This window comes from Herpailurus yagouaroundi, unplaced genomic scaffold, assembly GCF_014898765.1.
Source record: "Herpailurus yagouaroundi ecotype Mexico unplaced genomic scaffold, PumYag 165, whole genome shotgun sequence".
Classification (NCBI taxonomy): Eukaryota; Metazoa; Chordata; class Mammalia; order Carnivora; family Felidae; genus Herpailurus; species Herpailurus yagouaroundi.
In genome coordinates this window covers 1,756,029-1,783,668 of record NW_024412406.1, presented here as the reverse complement: position 1 = coordinate 1,783,668, position 27,640 = coordinate 1,756,029, and the positions used below count along the sequence as shown (strand labels likewise).

At 36.8% G+C, this 27,640-nt stretch overlaps 1 protein-coding gene across 9 annotated transcripts in view; it reads left to right on the top strand.

Annotated features, from left to right (window-relative positions):
• Positions 1–27,640, top strand: part of RALYL (RALY RNA binding protein like) — a 718,636-nt gene that overhangs the window by 492,482 nt on the left and 198,514 nt on the right. The window contains exon 1 of one of the 9 annotated variants that reach the window (XM_040487492.1): positions 12,104–12,255. The exons of the other annotated variants lie outside the window; for them this stretch is intronic. Within the exon in view, the coding sequence (XP_040343426.1) occupies positions 12,219–12,255 (37 nt within the window). The 5' untranslated portion in view covers positions 12,104–12,218. Of the gene's footprint in view, positions 1–12,103; positions 12,256–27,640 lie in introns of those variants that run through there. 9 annotated transcript variants of the gene reach the window in all.

Sequence of the window (27,640 nt, the reverse complement as noted above, 5' to 3'; positions counted from 1 at the left end):
ATATATATATATATATATATATATTATTTTATATGGCAAAAGGGATTTTGATCAGTGACGATCAAATTAAGGATCTTAAAATGTGGATATTATCTTGGATTTTCTGAATGGGCCATTGGTAAGTCTAAGTATCCTTTAAGAGAGGCAAGAGGGTCAAAGGAAGAAAAAGGAGATGTGGCAGTGGAACCAGTAGCTGGAGTGACATACTTTTAAGGTGGACCAGATCATGAGCCAAGGAAGATAAGCAAACTGTGGAAGTTGGAAAAGACAAACAGATTCTCTTCTGAATTCTTCAGAAAGACTGTTGCCTGACCAATGACTTATTTTAAACTTCTTACTTTCTGAATTATAAGAATAAATTTTTGCTGTTTTAAATGACTAAGTTTGTGGTAATTTGTTGCAGTAAAACCAGAAAACTAATATGTTTCATTTATTTATAAATATTTGTAGAGCAGCTAGTATGTTTCAGACACTGAGCTGGCTGCTAGGAATATAGTGAACAAATGAAACAGATGTAGTGGATTGTATTTTTATGATATATTTTGATCTGGCCAGAAACAATGGGAAAGAAGCATATTTTTTGCACATGCTGGATTTGATATATATGGCTTTTGGACATCTACATGGATATTTAGTAAGAACAGCTAATGCTTATGCCAATCGCTGTTCTAAGCACTGTTTATGTATTCATTCATTTAATTCTTACAATAATCCTGGGAGGATGTTATATATGAGGAAACTTCTTTTTTTTTTTTTTAAATGTGTATTTAGTTAGTTTTGAGAGGCAGAGAGAGGGAGACAAAGACTACAAAGCAGGCTCTGTGCTGTCAACACAGAGCCCAATATTGTGCTTGAACTAACACAAACCATGAAATCGTGACCTGAGCCAAAGTCAAGAGTCAGACACTTAACTGACTAAAGGCACCCAGGTGCCCCTGGATGAGGAAACTTCTATAGATGAAGGAACTGTGGTATAGATATGTAAAGCAACTTGCCCAAGCTCATGCAGCTGGGTTGCAGAACTATCTAAATAAATAAGCAAGTCTGGCTGCAAATCTTGAGCTTTAAATATATTTAGCAACTTAAGAATATGAGTCTGTCATTTTACAAAGTTTGATCTACACTTATTAATTTTGTACTTGTAAGGAAAATAAAAAAAAACAGCAATAGCATAGAGCCAAGGAATAGGGTTTTCAAGAGAAAGATAATAATTAATTTTGTCAGATGTTGATTAATGTCAAGTGGAATGACAGTTGACCAGAAATGCCTTGATTTGGTGTTCTCATTATAAAATTTTTCTTATTACCATTCTCTGAAGTCATATTTGTTAACCATTATTTCTAAGAATGTGTCAGACCTTTACACATATTTTCCAGCAATTTATTTCAGCTGCTTCAGGATATTGGGGCAGCTGCTATTAACCCACTCAGGTCATGAGCACCAGCCCACATACCTATATCTTGGCTTACATTCCTATGATATTCTCCAGCATAGATATAATTTGCTTTGTTTCCACTGAAATTTCTCAAGATGTCTTGCCCAGTGATCTGCATGGAATTAGCTCTTGTCAGATACTTATTGACATATTACATGAGCTTCTATCACCACTCACTGCACTTCTGCAAAACTCAAATCAGCATTTAGGTATTGGTACCATATTCATTTATCCTCATTGATATGAACAAATATTTTAACTGGTATTTTCATTAAATACTCTTTTTAAAAATCTTTGGATTCACATGATATCTATTAGTAAATAAAATTTCAGATTAAGACCATGGTTATTTTGTCTTCCTGTGCCCCCTTCTATCTTGTGTCAGTGTATACTTAATAAGTATTTGTGGAATGAAGTAATGAGGCATGCAATTCTATTAACTATTATCATCTTAATTTGAGTAATGAACAATTATTTGGAGTGTCATTATAAATTGGTAACAAAGTTAATGTAAGAATTACTTTGTCAGGGTTGCCTGAGTGGCTCAGTCAGCTGAGTGTCTGACTCTTGATTTTGGCTCAGGTCATGATCCCATGGTCATGGTATTGAGCCTTGCGTCCGGCTCTGCACTGAGAGTGGAGACTGTTTGGGATTCTCTCTCTCCCCCTCTGCCCCTCTGCCCTGCTTACGTGCTCTCTCCCTCCTTCTAAAATTAAAAAATTAAAATTAAAAAACTAAAAATAATTAAAAATAAAAAGAATAACTTCTTCAACATTATTTATTGAATATCAATTATGTATCGTCATGCGCTTTATACAACCGCATATTTCTATAAGCTTTTCACCAACCTTGGTAGATCTCTCACCAACACCTTGTGGCCACCTGTGACTATTCTTTGAGTACTCCTTCCACAGAAGGAGCTCTCCTCCACAGAATCTCAGAGAAGAATGGACTGACTTACTGTCAAGGGCTGTTTTTATACACACTGTCATAGGGCCACAAATCTACTTTTAGAGCACCTATTTTTGAACGTACAGAATATATATATATTTTTCAGAATATATTTTTTATGTTATCACTCAATGTCTTCACTAAAATAAAAACTATACAAACAGTTGTATAGCTGTATTGTCTATCTTTACTCAGCATCACTTTATCCACATGGCACAATTTGAGTATATGGATTGGATAAACAAAAAAAAATTAAAGTTAATTTAGTTTTAGTGAGGTATCATACATAGAATCCTAAATTTATAAGAAAAAAATATAATCTAATCCTGGTAGGATTAGAAACATCTGCTATTTAATCCTGGTGGAAACATAGGTATTTATGCTACTGAAAATACATACCATAATGTCTTCCAGAAAATCATAAAAGACAATTGTTTTTCTCTCATTGAGTCAAGATCAGGTTGTTATAAGCTGAAATCCCAGTTCCTTCTTTATTGCTACTTTCTTACAAACATTTCTTTGAGGAGTCTTAGAAGTCGGGAACCAGGGGCGCCTGGGTGGCTTAGCTGGTTAAGCTTCCAAATTTGGCTCAGGTCATGATCTCACAGCTTGTGAGTTCAAGCCCTGGGTCGGGCTGTGTGCTGACAGCTCAGAGCCTGGAACCTGCTTTGGATTCTGTCTCCCACTTTCTCTCTGCCCTTCCCCTGCTTGTGCTCTCTCTCCCTGTCTCTCAAAAATAAATAAATACTTTAAAAAAAAGAAGTTGGGAACCAAAGGTTTTTGAAATTGAATAATCACCTTTCACATGCTGTATTTGTGTTCATATTTTGTGAGCCCCCTAATGACTCATTTATGTATTTACTGCACAGTCCAGGTGGGTTTTCTGAAGCTTTCCAAGACATGATTTAAAGATAACTTGAGATTTAATGTTCATCAAACCAAAGGAAAGCGTTTGGAAAATAAAATTTGAGACTCCTTTTTCCATGCATAGTCCTGTTTCTGTATCTGAGGCCATTTAAGTAAACATCTAAAAATGGTTTTTATAACAGTAAGAGAATCATGAATTTCATTTACATATTTACTGTGCACATACTGCTGTGCTGGTAATGGCAAATGCAGAGTTTATTCAAATAGTTGTCTTTGAACACATATGTGAGGTCAAAGACTATCCAGGTGGTTCTGAGCCCTTTAGCAGACACAAATACACACAAAATGAGGATTGGAGCTGGATTCCTGAAATACCCTTGGGCTATGTAATGCTAAATTATACCTGAAAATTCAATCTATTCAACTCAGCAGGCTGAAGTAGCTCATCAATGTGATAATTATAGCTAAATATGAACAGGAAAGAAATTAGGAGAACAGGACTGCTGTGTATACCACTTTTGTAGACAGGCTGAAATGAACTCTATTAATATACTTAAGATATTTTATGTACATTTTACGTTGGAAATGATTAGAAATTCTGAAGTAACAATTTTGATGTTATCATTAGAAATCAGTATAGGCTGAATGTGATCCATAATAGAAAGTCATGTTTAATTAGCAGGTTTTAAAAGCCCATAAACAATCATACATCTTGGTATTGATCTTTGTCCATCTTAAATATTGTATTTTTAAATCACAAAAAAACTAGCATAATGCCTAGCCAAATATTTTCAAGGGTGTGTGTGCGTGTGTGCGTGTGTGTGTGCGTGTGTGTGCGTGCGTGTGTACACTGAACTTTCTGACCTAATTTTCTCTAATTTTAATTGGAAACTTTCTCCAAGTCATTCTAACCCACTTGATTCATTTTCTTGAAGAACATTCTCCAAATCCTTCCTGGATCTCAAGTTAATACAAATATATATCATATACATTGATTAGGCTCCTCTGCTGCCTTTACATAAATATCTTTCGAATCCTTGTACATGCATCTCTAGAATCCTTTATTTGAAGTACTGGGATGGGAATCAGAATGTATTCCATATTGAAATTCTGTGAATCAAAGTTGTTCTCCCATTGTTTCACACATTAAAAGCAGGTGTATATTCCAACAGGATAGCAGTAATTCCAGCAATTTAAACTGAATTAAAATCCTAGATGGTGGTCTCTGTTCCCTGCTTTTTATAAATTTGGTTTCATTGCCTGACATTTCTTCATTTAATATCTAAGTTAGTGGTATCATAGATTAGACATGGCTTTTTGCAGTTCACAAACTTGGATACAAATTTCAGCTCTACTTTCTGCCAGCGTTGTGAACTCAACCTCACGTGACCTTCAGTTTTCTTACCTGTAAAATGAGATAGCAATTCCTTTCTCACATAGCTGTTTCAAGATTAAATAAAACAATATAAGTAAAATCTTTGGCACCAACTAATCACTTAATAATTAATTCTGTAATAAATATTACAGAAGTCAAATATGATTCCATTTGACTTCTGGAATTAATCAATGAACTGTTTTCAGTTAAAATTTCTCATATGTATGTATATTGCCTGCATTATGAAACTAATGTTGGTCAACTGTACAGGTGATGACATAAAATTAAAATGTTTGGTCCTAACCACAATGTAGTATACTCTTCAAAGCAGAAAATCATACAGTAAAGTGCTAAATGCTGTGAGTCAGGCTTTTTTTTTTAGCATAATGTACTTATTCTCTGCCTCATACCAGTAAGAATTTGAGGTGACTTACCCCTTGCTTATTCTCCACTACCACATATATCCAATAAAGTATAATTTTATATAGATAAAATACAGCAGAAGAAAAAATAGAATAGAAAGATAAGGCCAGATGCTCTCGTTCAAAGGCAAGAAAAAAGAGAGGGCAAGTTTGATGGAAGAAGTTGACTGAGATAAAAATTGACTGGAAAAAAAGAAGGGCAATGCTCTGGGGAATCAAACATTTGTGCAAGAGGGCATTTAGAACTTTATTTCTCGTGAACATTTGCTACATTTTGCCTTCCTCTGCCTCAGGTGCCGCCGCTGGTCACCACCCTTACCCTTTATCTTCTCTGCTTCTTTTTTTTTTTTATTTTAAATATTTTATTATTTTTTGAGAGAGAGACACAGAGTATGAACTGGGAGGGGCAGAGAGAGAGGAAGACACAGAATCCGAGGCAGACTCCAGGCTCTGAGCTGTCAGTACAGAGCCCGACACGGGGCTCGAACCTATGAACCATGAGATCATGACCTGAGCCAAAGTCGGAAGCTTAACCAACTGAGCCACCCAGGCGCCCTTCTACTCTGCTTCTTTAAAGATCTTTCCTAACTAGAGTCTGGCCACTGAAGTATGGTTCATCCTCTAAGCACCCTGGACATTGTTTTGCTAGGTGGCCCTACAACTTACAACTCTATGGTTTTTAAGATAGGAAGATAATGGGTAAATAGGAAATGATAGACAGATATATGACAGATGATAGATAGATAGATAGATAGATAGATAGATAGATAGATATGATAAAGCATATATAATTCTTATTTTATAAATTCTGTTACAGTGAAATTCTACACATTATGTTCACAATCATGGGAACCATTGTGATTTTAAGGATGTTTCAATGTCTCACCATTATTTCTTATTCTTTATAAACTCATAAGAATCCCTTCATCTCAGAACACAGTGAAGATGCTAGGTCTGAGACAGAGTTTTAAGCTACTGAGGAAGTGTTTTTCATCAATAAAACACCACCAGGGACCATGGTAGGGCAATTCCTCCACACCATGCCCATGTCCCGTAAACTCTATTATTGTGTTCATAGGTCTGTGAGGTAATTTGTTACAGACATATTACCCTGTATGTGGTTATCGCCCCTCTGAGACTTTGTACTTTTTAGATCTAGGATTGCTACATTTTTAGTGAGTAACAGTCAACATTTGTTAAAATATGTTGAAGTGAGATAAACTATTTACACAGGCATAAATACCTTACTTCATACTTCCAGTTACAATCCGTAGGAAGTTCAAGGTTAATTTTATTGCTTATGTTTTAGTCTTCTTAAAAAAAAATCTTTTAGTGGGGCACCTGGGTGGCTCAGTCAGTTAAGCGTCTGACTTCAGCTCAGATCATGGTCTCATGGTCTGTGAGTTCCAGCCTCGCATTGGGCTCTGCCCTGACAGCTCAGAGCCTGGAGCCTGCTTTGGATTCTGTGTCCTCTCTCTCTCTCTGCCTCTCACCTGCTCATGCTCTGTTTCTGTCTCTCAAAAAAATAATAATAAAGAAACATTAAAAAAATTAAAAAAAAATCTTTTAGTAACCATTAAATATTTGGGCCCACCCAAAGGATGTGATTAAAAAGATAGAATATCACTAGCCTCGAGAAAATGCAAATAAATTTATTCAAATATGAATGGGAAAAGAAGACCACTAAGAAGATAAAACTAAGGCTGAATAATCAGATTTAAGCTATAAGGAAAGACTGATGAAACTAAGACAAGAATACAGAAAAGGAAGTAGGCAAAAGCAAGATTCTCAAAAACAATTACCACTAAAGAGATTCAGTAAAAATAAAATAAATTGTAGGGTGAGTTATAAAAGAGAAACATTTAACTGTGTTGAATACTTTCAGGTATTAAAATACTTTTAAAATTTACTGATTTGAAAGATTTTTTTTTGATATTAGACCATAAGAAACTGGAGAAGGTCCAAAGAAATGGATAAAACCTTAGTAATACAATCCTATTCTAGTTTACAAAAAAATCTTAGAAAAGTCTTCTCCAGATACATAAAAAACATTTAATGAACCAAACTGAGGAATTTACAATTGACTTGTTTGTCAAGTACAAACAGGCAAGTATAAAGAAGCATCATTTTGGAAATTTTCCCATTCATTTGAACCTATATTACAAATGAAAACTTGGATGAAACATTAGGAAGTTTTATGTTTTCTCTGATTAAAAAAAAAAGAACAGTGATAAATCTATTAGTAAAGGGAGGTACTAGGTAAAATGACAAGAAAATTTTTTAACATGATAGCCACTCAATATTTTAATTAATAGCTATTTTTAGATTATCCACTAACAGACGAGCACTTGACTCTGGGCAAAGAGATATGGATCCAGTTCCAGAACATTAGGCAAGACAGCAAATCATTTGATATAGACATGTACAGAGAATGCAGATATATTTTCTTAAATTGTTGAAAAGATGGATCAGTGATTGCGCTGTGGTTGAAAATGCTTGGATGTTATCCGTGAAAGTACCTGAGCAAAGGATTTGGAGAGACTGTAGCAGCAAGGAGATGTCTTAATAAAGAAGGCAGAGCTCATATCTGAGGGGAGAAAAGGCAGAATTCCCACAGGGACAGCTGATGTGTCTGAGGGACAGGTAGAGAAGATCCTCATCTGTACATTGTGCTGTAGACTGACAAGAATGACAAAAGAGAAGGTGAATTGTGGGTAACTTTCTGTGAAAACCTGAGAAACACTGACCAAAGGAAAGTTGAGGTATCACTCATATCAATTAAGGAAATAATTTCAGAGTAGGGAGTTCAGAGGGAGAAGCTCCAGGCTAACTCCGGGAGTCCTGGATTGAAGCCCCTGCTGCAAGTACAGGGTTCAAGGTGCTTGAGGTCATGCCCCTCAGTTCCCTTCGGTTTCCAGTCCGGCAAATTTGTCAGAGCGCTCTGTTTCAGACCAGACATCTGTAAATGAGGAATTGTGGCGACTTAACTTTTTACACCTCTTTGGTTTTACCATTGTATTGTTCTAGTAATTCTCCGAAATATAAATAGCATGCAGTTCAAGTTAAATATTTCTGCACAGTTCACATACTAAGTCTGATAAAATTCTTAAAAGTTTTATCAAAATTAACACATATCATCATTGCTACTTATTTTTTCCTTCCAAGTTCTTATTTAAATTCCAGTTTGTTAATGCACCGTGTAATAGTAGTTTCGGGCGTAGGATTTAGTGATTCATCACTTACATACATATTGTAATTTTTAAACCAGATAAGGAAATCAGAACTCTGGATGGGCTAATAATTTGATACTCTTGGTGTTCTTTAAATCTTCTTTCAGTGTCTTATTTGGAGGAAAGGATGAGGGCTGGGGTAGCAAGAGGAAAGGTGGGTGAGGTGACATGAGAAAGAGAAAGAGAAGAGAAAGAGAAAGTCCCGAGCAGTCCACTGTGCTTCTGAACGTGGATGTCCTTGCCAGCAGCCAAAGCCCTGCAGTTAACTGCATTCACCCCTCTGAGAATTTAAACAGCACTGTTTGCTATGGAAATATGTCTCTGTGGGTCTCCCTCCCTTGTTGCCTAAACAGCTACCAAAGGTATCCCTTCAACCTTACGTGCATGGCATGTTATACTGCATTGGCTTCAGAGAAAGATCAACTAGTTCAAAGCAGGGCATTACCTCTTGTTCTCTGTGAGACTTTAGTCAGAACACTTAATCTCTCAGCCTTACCTTGCTAAACATCAAAAAGGGCAAAAGCAACAACAACAACTATAATAATAATAATAGTAATAGGAGGAGGAGGAATCCATCCTAGGGTTGTTTTTGGTATTCAGTGAGTAATCCTGTAAAACTCTGAGAAGACAGCCTAACACCTAATGCGCACTCCGTAAATGAATGTTAGCTGTCATTAAACCACAGTGCTCATTCCGTGTGACAAGTTCCAGCAAACATCATTTTCTTGATTTCAATACATTACTAGTGACATTACAATGACACGTCTACATAAGTCTTTTCCAGCAGCTACCCTGTGCATTGTCCCTTATTCAGTCCTAAAATCATATCTGTCTTACAATAAAATAATCTCAACACAACTACGTAAGTCATGCAGTGTCCCTGAATATTATCTGCACCTGCCCTCATCTGGGGAAAGCTTACTCATTTCTAAAAGGAAGGTAGGGGTAGCTAAGTAATAGAATTGCAAAGATTATGAGACATGACGTGTACTCAGCACAGTGCTTTACACACAGCACATAGTACTTCTTTTCCTCATTCTAACACACACCCACACCCACACCCACACCCACAATACACACATTCTTTCTTTCTGTGTTTCCTTCCTCCCTCCCTCTCTTCTTTCCTTCCTCCCTTCTTTCCTTCTGGTTATTCTTTTATGTTAAAATGTGTCTTCCCTTACTTTGCCAGGAACTTTTATTTTTTAGATAGTTCCTTCCCTGAAAAGAAAAAGGACATTGATAGGATCGTTTGATTTTAGATGATAAATCAGCCTTCCCAATTTATCAACACATTAAATCTGTATTGTAAATACGGAATATAAAGATTGAGTCCATTACAGGAAATTATGTTGCAGGGAATAGAGAGATGTTTTATAAAGCAAGCGCTCCTCCTTTTGACCTCTGACATTATAGGCATAAAGCTGATTTTGAAGATAAAACAACTGCCTTTAGTCTGGATTCTTGAAGAGTGTAGGAAAGAAAGAATGAGATGCCTGGACCTGTCTTCTCTCTTTCCCGCTTTTTTTTTTTTTTGTTCCGTGTGTCCACATTCCTCCTCCCTGTTCTTGTGGCTGCAAGTTTCCCAACCAATACCTTCTCCTCTCCCTCAGCCACTTCATATTCCTACCTGTACTGCAACATGGTACTCATGAAGTTGGTCTTAATTCATCAGGAATACTTGAGGTCCCCAACTTTGATGGTTTGAAGCATGAAACACAGTGGATGGATGTCTCTGTATTCCCTGTGGTAAGAAAAGTAATGTAGGAAAAGAGTTGACAAGATGAAAATCCCTACATAGAACTAAGAAAGTCAACCCTGTTACAAGGTTGAGAGTGCAAAGGTGTACCAAACATTGATGAGTGTCAGTCAGGATTCTTGTTTTAAAGTGTATCTGTGTCTGTGTGATGAGTGAAGCTGGGTCAGGAGTTGTGGTGTGTGTACATGAATTTAGTTAAATTGTTACATGGTCTTTACAAAAATTGCTCAGATTGATATTAATTACAGATAATACAGAACAATGCGAAAAGAGAAAAACTACTAATTTGATTGTATTATTATATTATACAATATAATACAAAGCAGTGAACTCAGGACCAAAAGATAGACATGAAATGACTAGTATTTGCATTAAGTAAGAAAGTAACTTTAGTCAATTAGCATGAATTTGACTATTGTCCAAATTTACTGGAAAATAATCTATAGTTGTATTGTATTTATTATTTAAATTAGTTTATACAGAGCCCTTTATTCAGCAAGTATTTACCGAAAGCCTACTTTATGTCAGGCACTGATATGCCCTGTGGATATATATCTCTGAAAAAAGAAAGCCCTGTTCTCTGAAAGCTAATGTTCTAATAGGCAGAGACAGAAAAACAAGTAAATACAGACCATATCAGGTGATTATAAAGTGCTATGGAGAGAAGCAGGTAAAGGCTGTGGAATATAAGGTGTATTGTATCTCAGTAAGAAAAGGCCTGTTTATTGAAAATTTTAATATCACTATTAGAGAAAACACAAGGAAAATCCTCCTGGTGTTCCATAACTGACCATTTCTTATATGAAGATACAACCGTAGTGGCCTTTGACAAAGAATCTTACTAAATACTGCAGCTTGTTAGTCAAAAGTCAAGAAACTGGACAGGAATACTATTTAAAAAAAAACTGCTTAAATGCTATTCTTGATATCTGTGATCATGAAATATAGTAATCACTTAAATATAAAAATATTCTTGACATTGAAACAATCCTTCTACTAAGAATTATGGAGTTGATATCTCCTCCTATCAATAAGTAGACTGAGTTTGTTAACACTGGAAAAGAATTTTGGCAGTTGAAAATGTCTTCTGCTTTTAGCTGGAGGATGAAGCTTAATGTATAATCAGGAAGTCTTATTACATAGAAATTATTCACTGGTGGATAAATCCTCTGTATTCTAAATAAATCTGCTTTTCAAACACCCTAATTAGCACATGGAGGAGATTTGAAATCATACACAATTTTGGAGTGGTTGGGAGAGGTAGCACTCCTGAGTTTCTGCTGGGTGCCAGGCAGTGTTCAGCACAGAGAGTACAAGGTGTATGAAGACAAAGCTTCCATGCTGCCCAGTTGACAGTGTGCAATGTGTTCAGATAAGGATATGCCCACAATACTGTGAAAATAGAGGTCTGAGGACAAAAATGAGGCAGGAAGGATGAAGGTGGGGGAAAGATTCGTCAAAAGCTCCTTTCAGGAGGGGACACATAGCACATAGCACATACGGGATACCTAGCACATAGTGGGCACTCACTGAGCCTGAGACCCTATTGAGTGCCCCTTCAATTCTAGGCCTGGGGAAATAATGTAAAAATATTACAACTCTTGCACTGCCTGAGACGCAGTCTGGAGAAATAGACCAAACTAAAAGTGATAATTGCTTTAATAATTGAACATGCAAAGTGCGTTGAGAGCTCAGAGAAAGAATTTAGTAGAGTTTCAAAAATAAAATACACATCTAAGCACTATAGGGTGGCTGAAAGACATATGAACCCAAAGGATAGTTTTTGCTTTCTATAAATATCAAACATGGGTTTTTATATTTCCTATTTATATTTTCAGTTTTACTGTTCTTGCTAAATACACGAATCTGTTCTTAATTCAACATTGCTTCCAGCACAGCACTTTAATAGTGCAGATTTTATTAGAGAACTTAACTGATACCAGTTGGGGGGAGGTGAAGGAAATACAATTTCCTCTAGAAGATTTGCATTAGATAGAGTAGTTACAGGCTGTAGCATCTCCCCTGTAATTTTATGAGAATGGTATTACCCTGGCTTTCACTGTGTGATTGCTGGTTACCTTCTGTCAGTGAGCAACAGTCTTACTGCAAAGCAGGAGCCCAACCGGTCTCTTTGTCTCCGTGGTCAAAGCAATTACTTCTTAGAAAGTCGGATTTTTTCAGAATGACCATGTACAGAAGCAAACGCAGACATCAGAGATGTAAGTAAATTCTGACCCAACTTTTTCATATGACTGTAGTGGGAGAAACATACTTGATTCCTTAAAAGACTAATCATGACTTCTTCAGATCTATCCTGGTAGTAGAAAAAATATTGTAGCTTTTTTCTCTCTAACCTTTATCTATCCCTGTTACATGCTTGGAAAATGTTGGGGGGAGAGGGGATAATTCACTTGTTACTATGGAAACCTTTGGAAAGGTTTACAAAATCAACAGAGAAACAGATCAAATGGAATTTCAGTCTAGCTCAGCAGCCTTCATTCAGGCATGATCACTGGATAGTTCTCTCTCTTTCTTTTTTCTTTTCCTTTCCTTTCCAGAAGTGGTAGATTTCCTTTCCTAGAAGTCTATTGAGAGGTTTGGGAAGCTAGCCTAAAACTTCTATTTATTTATCCAATTTCAATTATAACTCTTGGGAGAAATAAAACAGTTCAGAACAGAGGGAGAGAGTTAATTGTGAATGACAAGCTGAATATGTAACAGGGTGTTCATTGCCAAACTTCTTGGTCCGGAGCACATTTGGAACATAATTCGCTACAGGCACCACTTTAAAGGGTTAAAAGGAGTCATTTGTAATCTACCCCAAAGGAATTGATTCTGACTGAAAAGGAGCAGCAGTTACCCTGGCCTAAAGTCCAGAACAAAGACAGTTCTGTTACTGAAAGCCACTAGGTTTAGCTAAAAACCAAAGTCTTATAATAAAACTGTGTTTTATGGTAAAGCAATACGCCTGCCATGAAAAGCTTTCCAATCACCTCTCTTTCTAGTAAGCTCAGTTCGTTACCACTTCATCTTCCCTATTGTCTAAAGTAAATTTTCCCATATTCAGCCCAGGGTTTCTGATCACTGACTCTGTTTACCACCTTAGACAGGTTACTACAACTTGTTCTTTAGTCGAAGTCTGTACTTTTTCATTATTCCTTATGATCTCTTTAGACGTTATTAAATATTATCAAATACAGAAAGACTATCGACAACACTTAAAAGTTTGGTTCACTCAAAAGGCCAAAATGTGATAGAAATGTAATATTTTTTTAGTGTGATAATGTTTTGGGTCTATTTCCACCTGACCCCGGAACACTAACATTTCTCTTGTTCAAAGAAGTTTTATGCACCACAGAAAGCTCTGAGGGCCGGGACTGCCAGTTTGATTTTCTGTGCCTGAGTGCCTTTTGATGCCTCTCTTTCTTGTGACTGAGAAATAACATAGGATAACTGTTACTTGTTTCTTACAAAAATGATTGGTGCAAAGTCTACAAATACATTGCTGATTAATTTCCTTGTGATTTCCTCCCACAAGAATGAATCTAAATTATGCATGTACTTTAACACCGTCCTGTGCCTTTACTCCTGTATCCTTTATACACCCCCTCATTTTTTTCCATGTAGGCAATCATCACCTTAATGCACATGGCAAATAAAAGATTATAGACAAATTGTACTGAGTCTCTCCTTTAAGATGTGCTTGCTGAAGTCTGCGATTAAGCAGCAGGAAGAAATTGTGAATTACATGAGACAAGTCAGAAGATGTATAATTATACAGGGATGAACACAGTAGGGTGTACTAAATGGTTTACTTAAAAAAACATCGAATGTATTACTTATGTTTAATTGTATCTGTTAGCTATATTATACTGCATTAACTGTTTCTATATTCTAATCATATAAAATATTGGAGAGCAGGAATATAATAAAATTAAAGTATATAGAAAGGTTAGCAATAAAAGCAAATAGAATCCTTAAATGAATTTCTATCTTACACTAATAATATTTTCAAAAATGGAAAGTAATGCAATTGTTTGCTATCCAATGGGTATATAAAAATATTGAATTATCCCTTCATCAAAATCCTGTGCATTTGCATTTTCAATCATATCTTTTATGTGTGTGTGTTTGATGATGTAAAAGGCATAAACTAGCCTCAAGGCAATTGTAATCCAATTAAGGCAATAATTGCACACTTAACAAAATCTCAATGTGAGAAAGAAGGCAAGTGTTCTTATGATTTTCTTTAAAATTGAAAAAGTACATAAATAAACTTTCTAATTTCCTCGTTCCCTAAAGACCTACTGTACTATCCTTTAGTAGAAATAATGCAACTTTCTTTTAGAGGACCTGGTGAGAGGAATAGGCGAGGTGCATGTGGCTGTGCTAGGGGTTTGAAGAGAGGGAGTGAGCGAGCCAGAAAATTGGTAAAAGATAGTTTAAAGTGTAAATGCCACTAAGCCTTTGAAAATTCATGTGGGACTTTGGAATCCATTCCTCACTCATGTCTAAATTGGTTACTTATAATTCCCTACAGAGGTGAAGGAAAGGGAGGGAGGGTACTCTTTCCCTTGCTTCTGGTGAAGCAGTAACTGTGGAAAATGGAACAGCTTCAGTGTTCGTTCAGGTAGCAGGTCTTACCTGTGCACAACTGCATAATGACTTTCAATTAGATACAGAATTTGTTGCGTGGTAATAAAAAAATGTTCGCATATGTCGAACGTTGATTTTGCCAGAGCCAGACAGGTAGAAACCACTTTAAGGGACTCTAATATATGTAAAGCTGTTTTTACACATTAGGTGGAGGAAAGAATCATCATTAGTGTAAATAACTTTGTTCTTTAGTGTTTAGACATAGAATTTTTTTCATGCATACTATATCAATCTTGAGGTGTGCAGTTTATGTTTAAATTTTCAAAATGTTATAGTATGTATAAAACAATGTATACTTACGACCTCCCTTGTCAAAGTTCCAAATGACCTTGAGCAAACATATTGTTTTAGTTTTTGAAAGAGACATAGAGATAAATTCTTGAAGATGAATATGTTTTTGAAATACAGACTCAGAGAAAAACTAGAGTAGGATCCATATGCTATTAGATACTGAAATTTGAAAATAGCACAACCCCCATACCACAGCAAAGAGAACAGTGTACATCTGATTTTAAGTGTGTAACATTTCATCTTATTTTACCAGATAGGAACAGATGTTCATTTTTGATTACTAGTGATATTTTTGGGTGCTTATCCATCTTATCCATCCCATTATGGAAATGCTTAATGAGATCACTTCAGGATCCTGAATACTAGCCATAGTCCTCTACCTGTAATCTTGGCCAATACCTATTATCTCTATGGGTTGCAATTTCTTTTTCTATAACGTTAGCAGACTGTGCACAGAAGATGTTTTCTGAGGTATCTTCAGTCTCTAACCCTCAGAGTTTCCACAACATAGACCTCATCATGTAATTCTCCTACTCATTTTATGGGTTCTTGTTGCCTAGACTGTGGCTCTGGGCTCATGTGCTCCAAATCCATGTGATCGTGGATTTACTACAAGAGGCCCTAAAATCCATATAAATATTAACCATTGCCTGTATAATGGTGATAAAAAGTGTATATATATATATATATATATATATATATACACATATATATATACATATATATATACCTATGTGTATATCTCACATGTATGTTTTTACAACATATATACACACATACTATTTTTCTTTATTCTAAAGTGACATGTTTAACTAAATAAAATGCATTGAAAAGATGGTACTAAATATGTAATGGCTTTTAATGCCATATATTTTATATGATTTTTCAACCAATTATATCACATAGGGATTTTGTTATGTTTCAATGTTTTGAAGAAGTGTTTTCATATTCCCAAATGTTAGGAATCACTGAACTGGTAAATGAAATACAAACATGACCTTATAAACACATATTTACATCACTGTCGCTCACTGCCTGCTTTTCCTTTATAGCACTTTGTTCTAGCCTTTATCAGGCTACTGAATTATCCACAAAATTCACTATAGATTCTCTTATCTCTGTGTTTTTGCCATACATCTTCCTGTTGGTGGATAGTCCTCACCAGCATCTTCATGTGTAGAAATCATCTCTAGTCAAGGGTTCACTCAAATGTCAAATCCTTCATGAAGGTCTCTTCAGTTTCCACATCAAATTTATCCTTTTCTTCTCTCTTTTCAGATGCTATTTTATAATTTTATTTGTACTTCCTATGTACTATCTGAGGTTTTTTCTTGTAAGGTACCTTTAGTTCTTGTTGAAGTATTCTCAGAGCATGATGCAATGCTTTGTCCATAATAATGCATAGCCATCGTGTGAAACTCATTCATTTAAAGAAATATTTATTGATCACCCATTATATTACTTTCTCGACACTGCTCTAGTACTATGGCTGTAGTAATGAGCAAAACAAAGTTCAAGACAAAGGTGACAAACAAAAAAATACATAATATGCTGTGTGATGCTAAGCATGATAGTGAAAAATAGTGCAAGCAAAAGGGAAGGGGGGTTTGTGAAGGTAGTTTGGAGAACTGCTATTTTCTATAGGGTAGTCAGGAAAAGCCACTGTGATTAAGATGACATTTACTCAGACCTGAAGGAAAAGAGGGAACAAACTCTGCTTCTTCCCGGAGAGTTCCAGATAGAAATAACATGTGCAAATTTTCTAGGGTAGCTGGGATATTAGAGGACCACAAAGGAGGCAATAGAGAGTTAATGAAAAGATAGGAGATCCAAAAAGCATTGAGGCATTGGATGGATGGAGTAAGACACAGAATTAAAGTAAACAATATTTTTTATTTGTAACTGAATTTGTATATAATGCATGTTAACTTTTAGAAACACTATCCATACTTCTAAGTGACTCTTGCATTGCTTTTATTAAAATGAAAATGATAAAAAATTATTTTCAAAAGCATTACATTTCATACTAGGCAAGACATCCAATTGTTAATTGAAGGAGAATCAAATTGTGGTCATATAGACATCAGAAAAATTATTTGAACAAGAATATCTCTGATTTATCTTCCTGTAAATATCCTTGGGTTATTAATTCTCTATATCTTTAAAATCATGCTGTGAGAAAAAATAAATTCATAGTTTCATAGAATTGTAAGGCTTTTTAAAGTAGTTGCAGGAAGAAATAAGACTGCTGGCAGGTTTTCTTTTTAAGTTTATTTATTTATTTTGAGAGAGGGCCAGAGAGCGAGCAGGGAAGGGGCAGAGAGAGGGAGAGACAGAATCCAAGCAGACTCTCCACTGTCAGCACAGATCCTGATGCGGGGCTCGAGCTCAAACCGTGAGATCATGGCCTGAGCCAAGATCAAGAGTTGGATGCTTAACTGACTGAACCACCCAGGCGCCCCTGCCAGTCTTAATTGATGTAGAATTGGCATCTCAGTGGTCAAGATGGATAATAGGTTTGATGTTCGATTATTGGAACATGAGTTGTCTTAGCTGTTGAATACATCTTTATGACTACATTTTATCTCATACAAATCTTTAAGTATTTTTTGAAATTCTTTATTACCAACTGGATATCAAAGAGAAAAATGGAGTCTTTTTTAAAACAAATATTACATTGATACCTTATATCACTGTGAAGATAAAATTAATCATGACTCTTAATTCACAAATGATGACATTATTTATTACAGAATCATTTGAAGATTCATATGATCTGCGTTTCAAAAAATTCCTTCAGTTTACACTAAGAGTAAATAAATAAATTGTGCTTGATAAGTAAAGCTCTCTGGAGGACACTATTAAGTTCAATCCTTTTTTCTCTATTGTTGATGCTTGTTTGGAATTCTGGTCCGACATCTGAAATTTCTCCAGTCTTTTTTCTCTCAAGTTTCTAATATGAATTCTGTAACTGATATGGATTGAGAACTTGTAACTTTATACATTCCTCGTGGAATCATGTCTGCATGGATAGAGTCAGGATTCTCTGATTCTGCATGCCGAATGGGACCATAGTTACCAGTTTAGATCAGAGATGTACAAAAGCTGACTAATAACACCCCTGATACTGATTGACCTTATATACAAATACATATTGGTCTGTCTCACATCCTTAATAATTTGCTTTGCTTTTACAGGCTCCAGCCTGTGACTGGTTCCACCTGGAGGAATACTTACTCACTCTCTCCCTCTCCCTCCCTCTCTTCCTTTCTCTCTCTGTCTCTGTCTCTGTCTCTGTCTCTCTCTCTCTCTCTCTGGTCCATGTGTCTTGTGTTTTGCAATGCTCCACAAAGTCAGAGGTCACTTTTGTAGAGGGTGATCATTTGTACATTTTCTTTTAACTTCTCTACTTTCAGAAAACAACTTGGCTATCCTACCTCCCCTACTCTTTTAGCTTCTCTCTTCTGAGAAGCTGTGCTGCATTTATATCTAGACCTACAAAAGAGCCATGACATTGACTCTGTCCCCAGTTGTTCACGTAAATGTTCTCTACTAAATGGCTTTGAAGATCATCAGAATTTTAGAAATTGCCTACCTCCTACCAAACATAAAATGTTTATTAAAAAAATTTGAGTTCTAACTTCATATGATTTTATGATTAGAATTTTGCTCATATCCAAGTAGAAAATGGGACAGCAGAAATGAATTAATAATACTACCAAAAACAATGAAAATAGCATTTGACATCTATTTTATTCTTACATATAGCCAGGTACTGTTTTAAGCATTTTGTTACACATGACTAATATAATTTATGTAGTAGAGCTATAACTGAGCATGTAAAAGCAATAATCTAGTAATCTATGGCACTTTTAACTTCCATTCCAATTTCAAATGTTATTTATAATTTTGATACTAATCTCTAGGAAATTGAACACAAGAAGTTAAATTGAAATATGTGTGTTGACCAGGGTGAAAGAATAAACTTATACGTCCCTTGAGGAAACAAAGAAATTAACTTCATAAAGCAAAATATATTGTTTGACCAATATTCCTGTTTTTTGAGTCCTATAAAAACAGAAAAAAATATCCTTAAGAAAAGTTTTACATATATATGCAAATGAAATATTCACATATGAATACATTTGCCGTCTTTTTCGCAAAAGAAGAAAAGGTTTCCAGAACTTAGAAAATCGAAGTGCTCTGCAGTGATTTAGTAATTCACTGTGAGTAGTTACACACTTTTTGGTCTAGAACAGCTGAATTGTTTGGCCTAACCTTTTGATTCATTTTCCTTTTTGTAGTTATTGATCTTCTTGGCATTATTTACTGAATTGCACTCCCATTCTGATTATGGACTTTCTGACACCTTTACTTACATAAGGCTACATTATATATGTGTTAATATTGACTCAAGGTCTTAATGGTCTTTTATCATTGACTTTATATTATCTTGAGAATTTCATTTATATTTAAAATAAAGATAAAATCCACATCTATTTTGTGAAACTCCTTATAGAGAGTGTGGCATATATATTTGTAATGCTTCATGCCCTCGGCTGCTTATCATTGGGAAGTGTTATATTTTATATTATATGATTCTTTTGACCCCTAGTGAACTTGAAACTGCCTTAGAGGAACAGCTGGATGTATTTCCTTAAATAAACACACATTGTTCTTCAAATTGCTAGTATCTGTCTTCTTAATAGGCTCCACAGGCAATGGGAATCTTGACTTTGAAGTCACCTCTACTGGGTTCATGTAGGTATCTGACTATTTCATACCTTTTTTCCCTCTCATACTTGAATAGTATCTTTCAACTCAAGTTTGTCTTGAAATGTGCAGCATATAGCCATAACTTATCATTTACGTATACTCTGCGATTATAATATTTTTGATATTTTACTTTATATAATAACAATGCAATATAAAATAAAATATCAAAAATATACAGCACGTGTAAACGCATTACAGACTACCTGGAACATTTAATTCTATCTAATTTATAGTGTCAATAATTAATGAGAGGTTGGCTCACAAATAAAAATTCACTCACACAAAATCAGAAACAATTTACTTTTAATTAGAATGCAAGGAAAAATTCATTTGCTTTTTCACTTCTGGTTTTGCTAAGGTAGCAAGGGGAAAATGGCCACTCAAATTTTAAGTGGTCAAAAAATTTTTCTTAGCACTGAATTTGTCCTCCCAGAACTACTTTTACAAATCTAGCCTTTTTCAAATGATCATTTCTAGCAAAGATGGTACCCCCAAATTTGACTAATGGGTACAGAATCTCCCAAAGAAGCTTTAGCAATGATACTACATGAAGGTTTCTAGAATTTGTTTGTTGATTCACTATTTAGAGAGAAATACTTTCAGATTAACAGACCAGTTTTCCAAACCAAGCTAGATTTTGAGAGAAGATTTGACTTGAATGAATGGGACAATTTATTTGAAATTGAAAGAAAAACAAATCATTTAAAATTATACTTTAAAAATATTCTTTGTTGCTTGGATATTTAAGAAAGGAGTAACCAAGCACAGGAACAAGATATTAAGACATTGTGTCATGAAGTTCATAAATATGTTTGTTGCTGAGATTTTCTTTTACGTTTGTGGAAATGGGTCTCTGGAAATTGGAATCATGCTAAGTTAACGAGTTCATTTATACTGAAAACAGTTGTCCATCAGGTTAAAATCAGTTGGAGTTGCTTTTGTCCTATGGAAACAGCCATCTAACATATTTAGTTGTTTGGGGAAGCTACGAATCGTTAGTAATACCATTTCTCCTAGATTACTACTGACAGTAATTAAATCAACAGTTGTACTAATTTACCATATACTTCAAGCCCAATTAAGTAAGACTTGCCTTGCTTATCTGGCTGTTAAAGGATGAAGGGGATTGGGATCCAGAATTCTCAGTAAGTTGCCTGCGTTATTAATTTTTGCCAATGTTGACTTAGGTTGCAGAGTATAATCAATATCTGTTGAAGGGTCCTCCAAGATGGTGGCATAAGAAATATCCTGAACTTCCCACCTCTCACAGACATACCCACACCTACAGCTACATATGGATCATTTCCTTCTGGAAAAGATTGGAAAACTAGATCAATGCCCTCCACAACAAAGAATAAAAGGACAGCATCGAGACTGGTAGTGAGGCAGAGACATGGCCTTACAAAACCCCACCTCCAGCACAGCAGTACACAATAGGGAGAGATCTCACCAGACAGGCACTTCTCCCAGAGACGCAATGTTTTGGTGCCCAATGTGTGACTTATATCAGAAAGATCTATACCGTCTCATGGGATCTATATCAGAAAGATGAGCTCCTGACCATCTGCCTTGGATAAGCAGTGGAACCAATGTCTGAGCATCCCCAAATGCTATAGGAAACTGAGATTTCTTGTGGAGAGCTTACATGTTGTCCTGTTTTACCTGAGACCCAAGGGGGAATAACCCAGCAGTTTGAAAAACACCTAAATTATATGTGAGGGAGATTCATTTGCTGGATCTGATATAGAGGCATCAGCTGGGCATGGGGCGGGGGGGGAGGGTGGACAATTGAGGTGCTCTCCAGAGATGGAGGTATTAGTGGATGCCATTGTTGCACTCCCCACATAGCTTAGTAGCATAAGTAGGTGAGAATGGCCATATCACCCTCCCACCACCTTGCTGGAACAGGTGAGGTGAGTGGTCATGGCACTTGCTGAGGCTGGAGAGCATGGAGACAGGTGCTTGGGACAGTTCCCCACCACCTCGCTAAGACACATGGTGCAAGGAGTCAGATCATCCTTCCATTCGTAGCCTAAAACCAGCAAATACACAGACAGGGCTGTTCCTTGCCGCGTTGCTGAAGCCTGTGAGCACATGCAGACAAGACATTTTCCCACTGGCTTTAGGAAGACTTCAGGAATATGCCTGGCCCGCTACACTTTCCAGCTGCCTCACTAAAGCCAGCAGGTATGTGTGGTCTACACAGAGGATACCCCTGGATCACCTGGCCCTGGTGGTGAAGAGGGCTGGTGTCCCAGAGCCCTATAGGACTATAACAATCTGAAAGATAGCTCTTGGCAGGCCACCAATTCCAAGGCACTGCACAGACAGCAGACTGAAACAAGCTGTCTTCCTCTGAAAATGGCCTGTTTATTTAGTCTGGAGCTTCAGCCTGAGGGACAGGCTTCAAGTTTCCCACACATCTAGAGGCTAAGGAGGCAACCACAGGGAACATAAGCAGGAAGACACCATCCTTGCACATACCTTTGGCCTTGCTACAACCCAATAAGACTTCTCAGAAAGGAGCTTACATACTCACCTGGAGCCCTGATTTTGACAACTGTCACCCTGGAAACATCCAGATCTCCTGGTGTGGAGGCCTACAGGTATTACAATTGCAGATCCACAGGACTATAAATATTTTCATATCTTAAAAGCTGCTGCCTGAGGGCTTGGCTTCCAGTCAGCCTGAAATTAGGTACATAATGAAATTCCTCCCCTTGACTTAGTAACAAGTCTTGGCACACCATCAACAATGAGGGTATATCAAGAATGAATCAGGCAGTTTAGACAATCACAAAGGTTCCCATGAGCTAGGGCAGGGTTGCGTGAGAAGGGTCATCATCTATACAAGGTCATGCCTTCAAGACTAAGAGAGATAACTGTTTCTTTTAATACATGGAAACAAACAGTCAAGCAAAATGAGGAAACAGAAAAATATGTTCCAAACAAAAGAAGAAATCTTCAGAAAAAGATCCAAATGATATGGAGATAAGTAATCTACCTAGTAAAGAATTCAAAGTCATGTTCATAAAGATGCTCACCAAACTCAGCAGAAGAATAGAGGAACACAGTGATGACATCAACAAAGAGATGGAAAACATAACAAAGTCACAGAGTTGAAGAATACAATAACTGAACTGAAAAATGCACTGGAGGGGTTCAGCAGCAGACTAGATGAAACAGAAGTAGGGATTTGTGAGCTGGAAGATAAAGCAACGGAACTCATCCAGACCCAGCAGCATGAAGAAGAAATCATTTTTTTAAGTTTATTTATTTTGAGAGAGAGAGAGAGAAAGAGAGAGCACGAGTGGGGATGGGCAGAGAGAGAGGGAGGGAAAGAATCCCAAGAAGGCTCTGCACTGTCAGCGCAGAACCCAGTGCAGGGCTTGAAATCAAACCACAAGATCATGACTTGAGCTGAAATCAAGTGTCAGCACTTAACCAACTGAGTCACCAGGCACCCCAAAAAAAGAACTTTAAAAAATTGAAGATAACTAAAACAACATCAAGTGAAATAACATTCTCATTACAAGGATCCCAGAAGGAAAAGAAAGGGAAGAGGGGGCAGAAAAAATATTTGAAGACATAATGTCTGAAAACTCTTAGAACCTAAGGAAGGAAACAGACATCCAGGGCCAGGAACACATAAATTTGGGTCCAGGAACCCAAAGAGAGCCACGCCAAGACACATTACAATTAAGACATCCAAAGTTAGGGGCACTTGGGTGGCTCCATTGGTTAAGCATCTGACTTCAGCTCAGGTTATGATCTCACGGTTTGTGAGTTTGAGCCCCATGTCAGGCTCTGTACTGACAGATCAGAGCCTGGAGTCTGCTTCAGATTCTGTGCCTCCCTCTCTTTCAGCCCATCCCTGACTCACACCATGTCTCTCTCTCAAGAATACGGAAGCTAAATGGGGTGCTCTCCATTGTCGTTGTGATTTCTGGAGTGACAAGGAAAAAAGGGAAGGGAAGCATTCTCACCAGTCAGACCCAGAATTGTACTTCTTTGTCTGTCTTAGTCAAGGCATGCAACCTCATAACTCCAGTTGCCAACATTTTGCCAATATTATAAAAATAATAATAAAATAAAACCACAAAAGTTAAAGATAGAATCTTAAAAGCAGCAAGAGAAAAACAGTGTTAAGTGCAAAGGAAGTCCCATGAGGCTAACAGCAGATTTCTCAGCAGAAATGTTGCCATCCAGAAGGGAGTAGTAGCATGATATATTGAAAGTGCTGAAAAAAAAAAAAATCTTCTAATCAAGAATATGCTACCCAGCAAGGTGATCATTCAGAATTGAAGGAGTGTTAAGAGTTTTTCAGACAAGTAAGAGCTAAAAGAGTTTATCACTCTTAAACCAGCCTTATAAAAAACACTAGGAGACTTCTTTAAGCTGAAAACAAATGGCAGTAAATAATTACAAGAAAGCATATGAAAGTAAAAGCCTCACTAAAAAAAAAGGTAAATATATAGTAAAAGTGGTGGATTAATCACTTATAAAGCTACTAAGAAGATTAAAAGATGAAAGTAGTAAAAATATAACTACAATAGTTAGTTAAGGGAAACCTAAAACAAAAAGAGGTAAAAATGTGATGTCAAAAACTTAAGGCGTGGGAGGAGGGGAGAATACAGAGTTTGGAATGTGTTCAAATTTAAGTTGCTATCAACTTAAAATAGACCATTGTGTGCAGAGGATGATACATGTGAACCTCACGGTAACCACAAAGCAAAAAGTTACAGTAAATTCACACAAGAAAATGAGAAAGGAATCTAAGCTTAGCACCAAAGAAAGTCATGAAGCCACTAGGGAAGAAATAAAAGAGAGGAGCTACAAAATCGGCCAGAAAACAACTAACAAAATGGCAAATAAGTACATACCTATTCCCTAACCTAGAAAAAAAAATCAATAGAGTAGAAAGTTTAATGAAGGGGCGCCTGGGTGGCTCAGGTCATGATCTCGCGGTCCGTGAGTTCGAGCCCCGTGTCGGGCTCTGTGCTGACAGCTCGGAGCCTGGAGCCTGTTTCAGATTCTGTGTCTCCCCATCTCTGACCCTCCCCTGTTCATGCTCTGTCTCTCCCTGTCTCAAAAATAAATAAAACGTTAAAAAAATTTTTTTAAAAAGAAAGTTTAATGAAAAAAAAATGTGGCAGTGACTGGATAATCATTCACTCCTTCTTGCACAATAATAGAATCATCAATAATTACCTGGGTTGGTAGCCACATTTCTCTGCTTTCTGGTGGCCAGGTAACTGCTGAGCTGTGAAGTGTGAAAAAGGATGTGTGCAACATCTGGGGCAATATCTCTAAAAGGAAGCAGTTGTATCTATAGAACCTTACCATGTCCTCAGTCTTGCTCTGGGAGCAATAATATGATAGTCATAGCTCACCTTGGACCCTGAGGTTCAAAACCAAGCCCTCAGAGTGGCTGAGCAGGTGACCTGGAGAGCCTGGTTTGGGAAGGAGCAAAGAGCCATTACTCTGCCCTAAAGTGCCTTCATCCAGACTTTTATATCAGAGGGAAAGAAACTTTGATCCCCCTTAAGCCCTTTATTTGGGGTTTCCTTTACACAAACAGCCAAATAATTCCTCCCTAATATAAGAAATTCTATAATGCTATACAGGTCCAGATGGGAACACATCCAAAACCTTGACATATCAGTGAGGATTAGGACATATTCCACAGGTGAGAGAAAATCTGAAGCCTGGAGCTGCTCAGAGATCCACTGAGAGTCACACAGGTAGTGGCAGGGCACTCCAGACCCAGGGTCCAGGATTCTTACTTCTGGACTAGTGCCTGGCCCTGAGCTGTTCTGCCTTGAGTTCCAGCTGTAGGACCTCCCTGGAATTGAGGGCTCATGACCTCAGGAATGCCTGGGGGCCAAGGAAAGGCTCTGCGAGAGAAACAGTTCTGGGTATAAATGACTGCTCTGTCTTGCCAATTTGAGTCCAGATTGAACAACAACTATTTTGTGCTTCGGTTCCCTTGCTTCTTTGGACAGAGCTAAGCATTTTACCAGCAGTTCAATGCTTTGACCTCTGATAAGACTTTCTGGAAGGAAAGGCAGTCCTTTTGGCTGTAATTCACCGCTGCCATGGTTAAGACATGGATCCTCTTCCAGGAAAAAGTACTGACTGGGGTGCTGGAGGGAGAATTGTTGCTCTCTGCTCAAAAGCGACAGTTTGGGGTGCTCTCCACTGTCTTTGTGGTTTCTGGAGTGAAAGGGGAATAAGAGAAGGGGAGCATTCTCCTCATCAGTCAGACCCAGAATTGTGCTTCTTTGCCTGTCTTAGTCAAGGCATGCTACCTCATAACTTCAGTTGCCAACATTTTCTGACTGATTTGGGTTTCGTGTGTAACTCCCGAGTGCTCTGGAAAGAATCTGATTAACCCAATGCCATTTGGTGCCCTCAGGATCCTATATCCACCTGATGTGGACAGTGGGGATGTTCTTTGAGGGCATTCCAAGGATAGAAAGACAGAACGTTAACTTCTACTAAGGTAGGCAGCCAAAACCGGAACACTGTTTCCCTATGGCTCCACATGAAACAAACAAACTTGCCTTTCCCTCTTCTGTTACCATCGGCACCTTCACAGAGGGTACCTGGATGGCAAAATGGGGTTTAAGTCTGCCTTTCCGGCATAGAATAAAAGTTTGATAATTTGTATCTAAAAACAAATTAGACTGTAATACTCTTTTTTCCAAAAACATGTTCTAAATATTGTTATTCAGTGTAACCACATCAGTTACGATAATATAACTTCAATTTGGGACCAGATCATTAACTCTGGAAATATGTAACATATGTTACAATGATGAATATATCCCATTAATCTTTGGAGCTAGCATTCCAATCATTGGTATAGAACAATGCTTAAAATATGACTGAAAAACAATTCTTTGTCCTTGAAGATTTTCTAGTGGACATTTTATACCTTGCTATATAGCTTTTCATGTAGTTATTAACAGTGTAGCTTCATAACAAATACTTACCATCGCCATACTTATGTGGCAATAAAGTTAGTTTAAGTTACTTTTTATGAAGTCATTTATAGCTTTCAGTCATTATTGAGTTTTTTTATGACTATTATAAAATGATATGACTTAAGAGAAATAATGAACTTCTCCCTATGGTTATTTGGCATGACTAGCATTTATAGAATTCTATTGGTTGTAATGTCTGGGATATTTTATTGTCTTCCTTCTAGACAAGTAAAATAATAGAGATATCCAGGAAAGATGTTATGAAGTTAAGATTTTGTTGTATGTATTGTATATATCCCCATGACCTGTTCTCCTTTTAATAAACTTTGCCAAAATTCCTGAAAAACCAAGTAAGTCTAGAGGTAACTTCAGTTGGCAAGTAAGCATCATCACTTTGTGTTATAAACTAAAATTTTTACTGGTTCTCCTTTCAGTTATTCTGGATCAGTTTTTACATGAGTATTAAGTGAAAGTCTTAATATTATTTTCCCATATAAACTTTATTATAGGAAAGATATGTTTCTATCATTGCATAAAAACATATGTTTAAAAAGCATTATTTAATTTTTTATTTAAAAAAAAACTTACAAGGCATTTCTTGATCAGGTGCCATCTTTGTAGATTCATTTCTTGCCATCCCACTTTGCAGGTGATACTGAATTTTCTTTCTGATGTCTGAGGAATTCTTTTCATCAGTAGCTCCTTATGTTGCTTCTTCTGTTTAGAGCACTCTCCCCTCCTTTCTTAGTTAACTACTTCTCCTTCAGGTTCCAGCTTAGATAGTCACCTGCTACTGATTCATTTTTCTAACTCCTTGTGTAGGAGTAGAGGCCAGTAGAGGCTACTAGAATTGATCTTTTTATGTTTTCCTTTATACCCTACATGTGCCCTG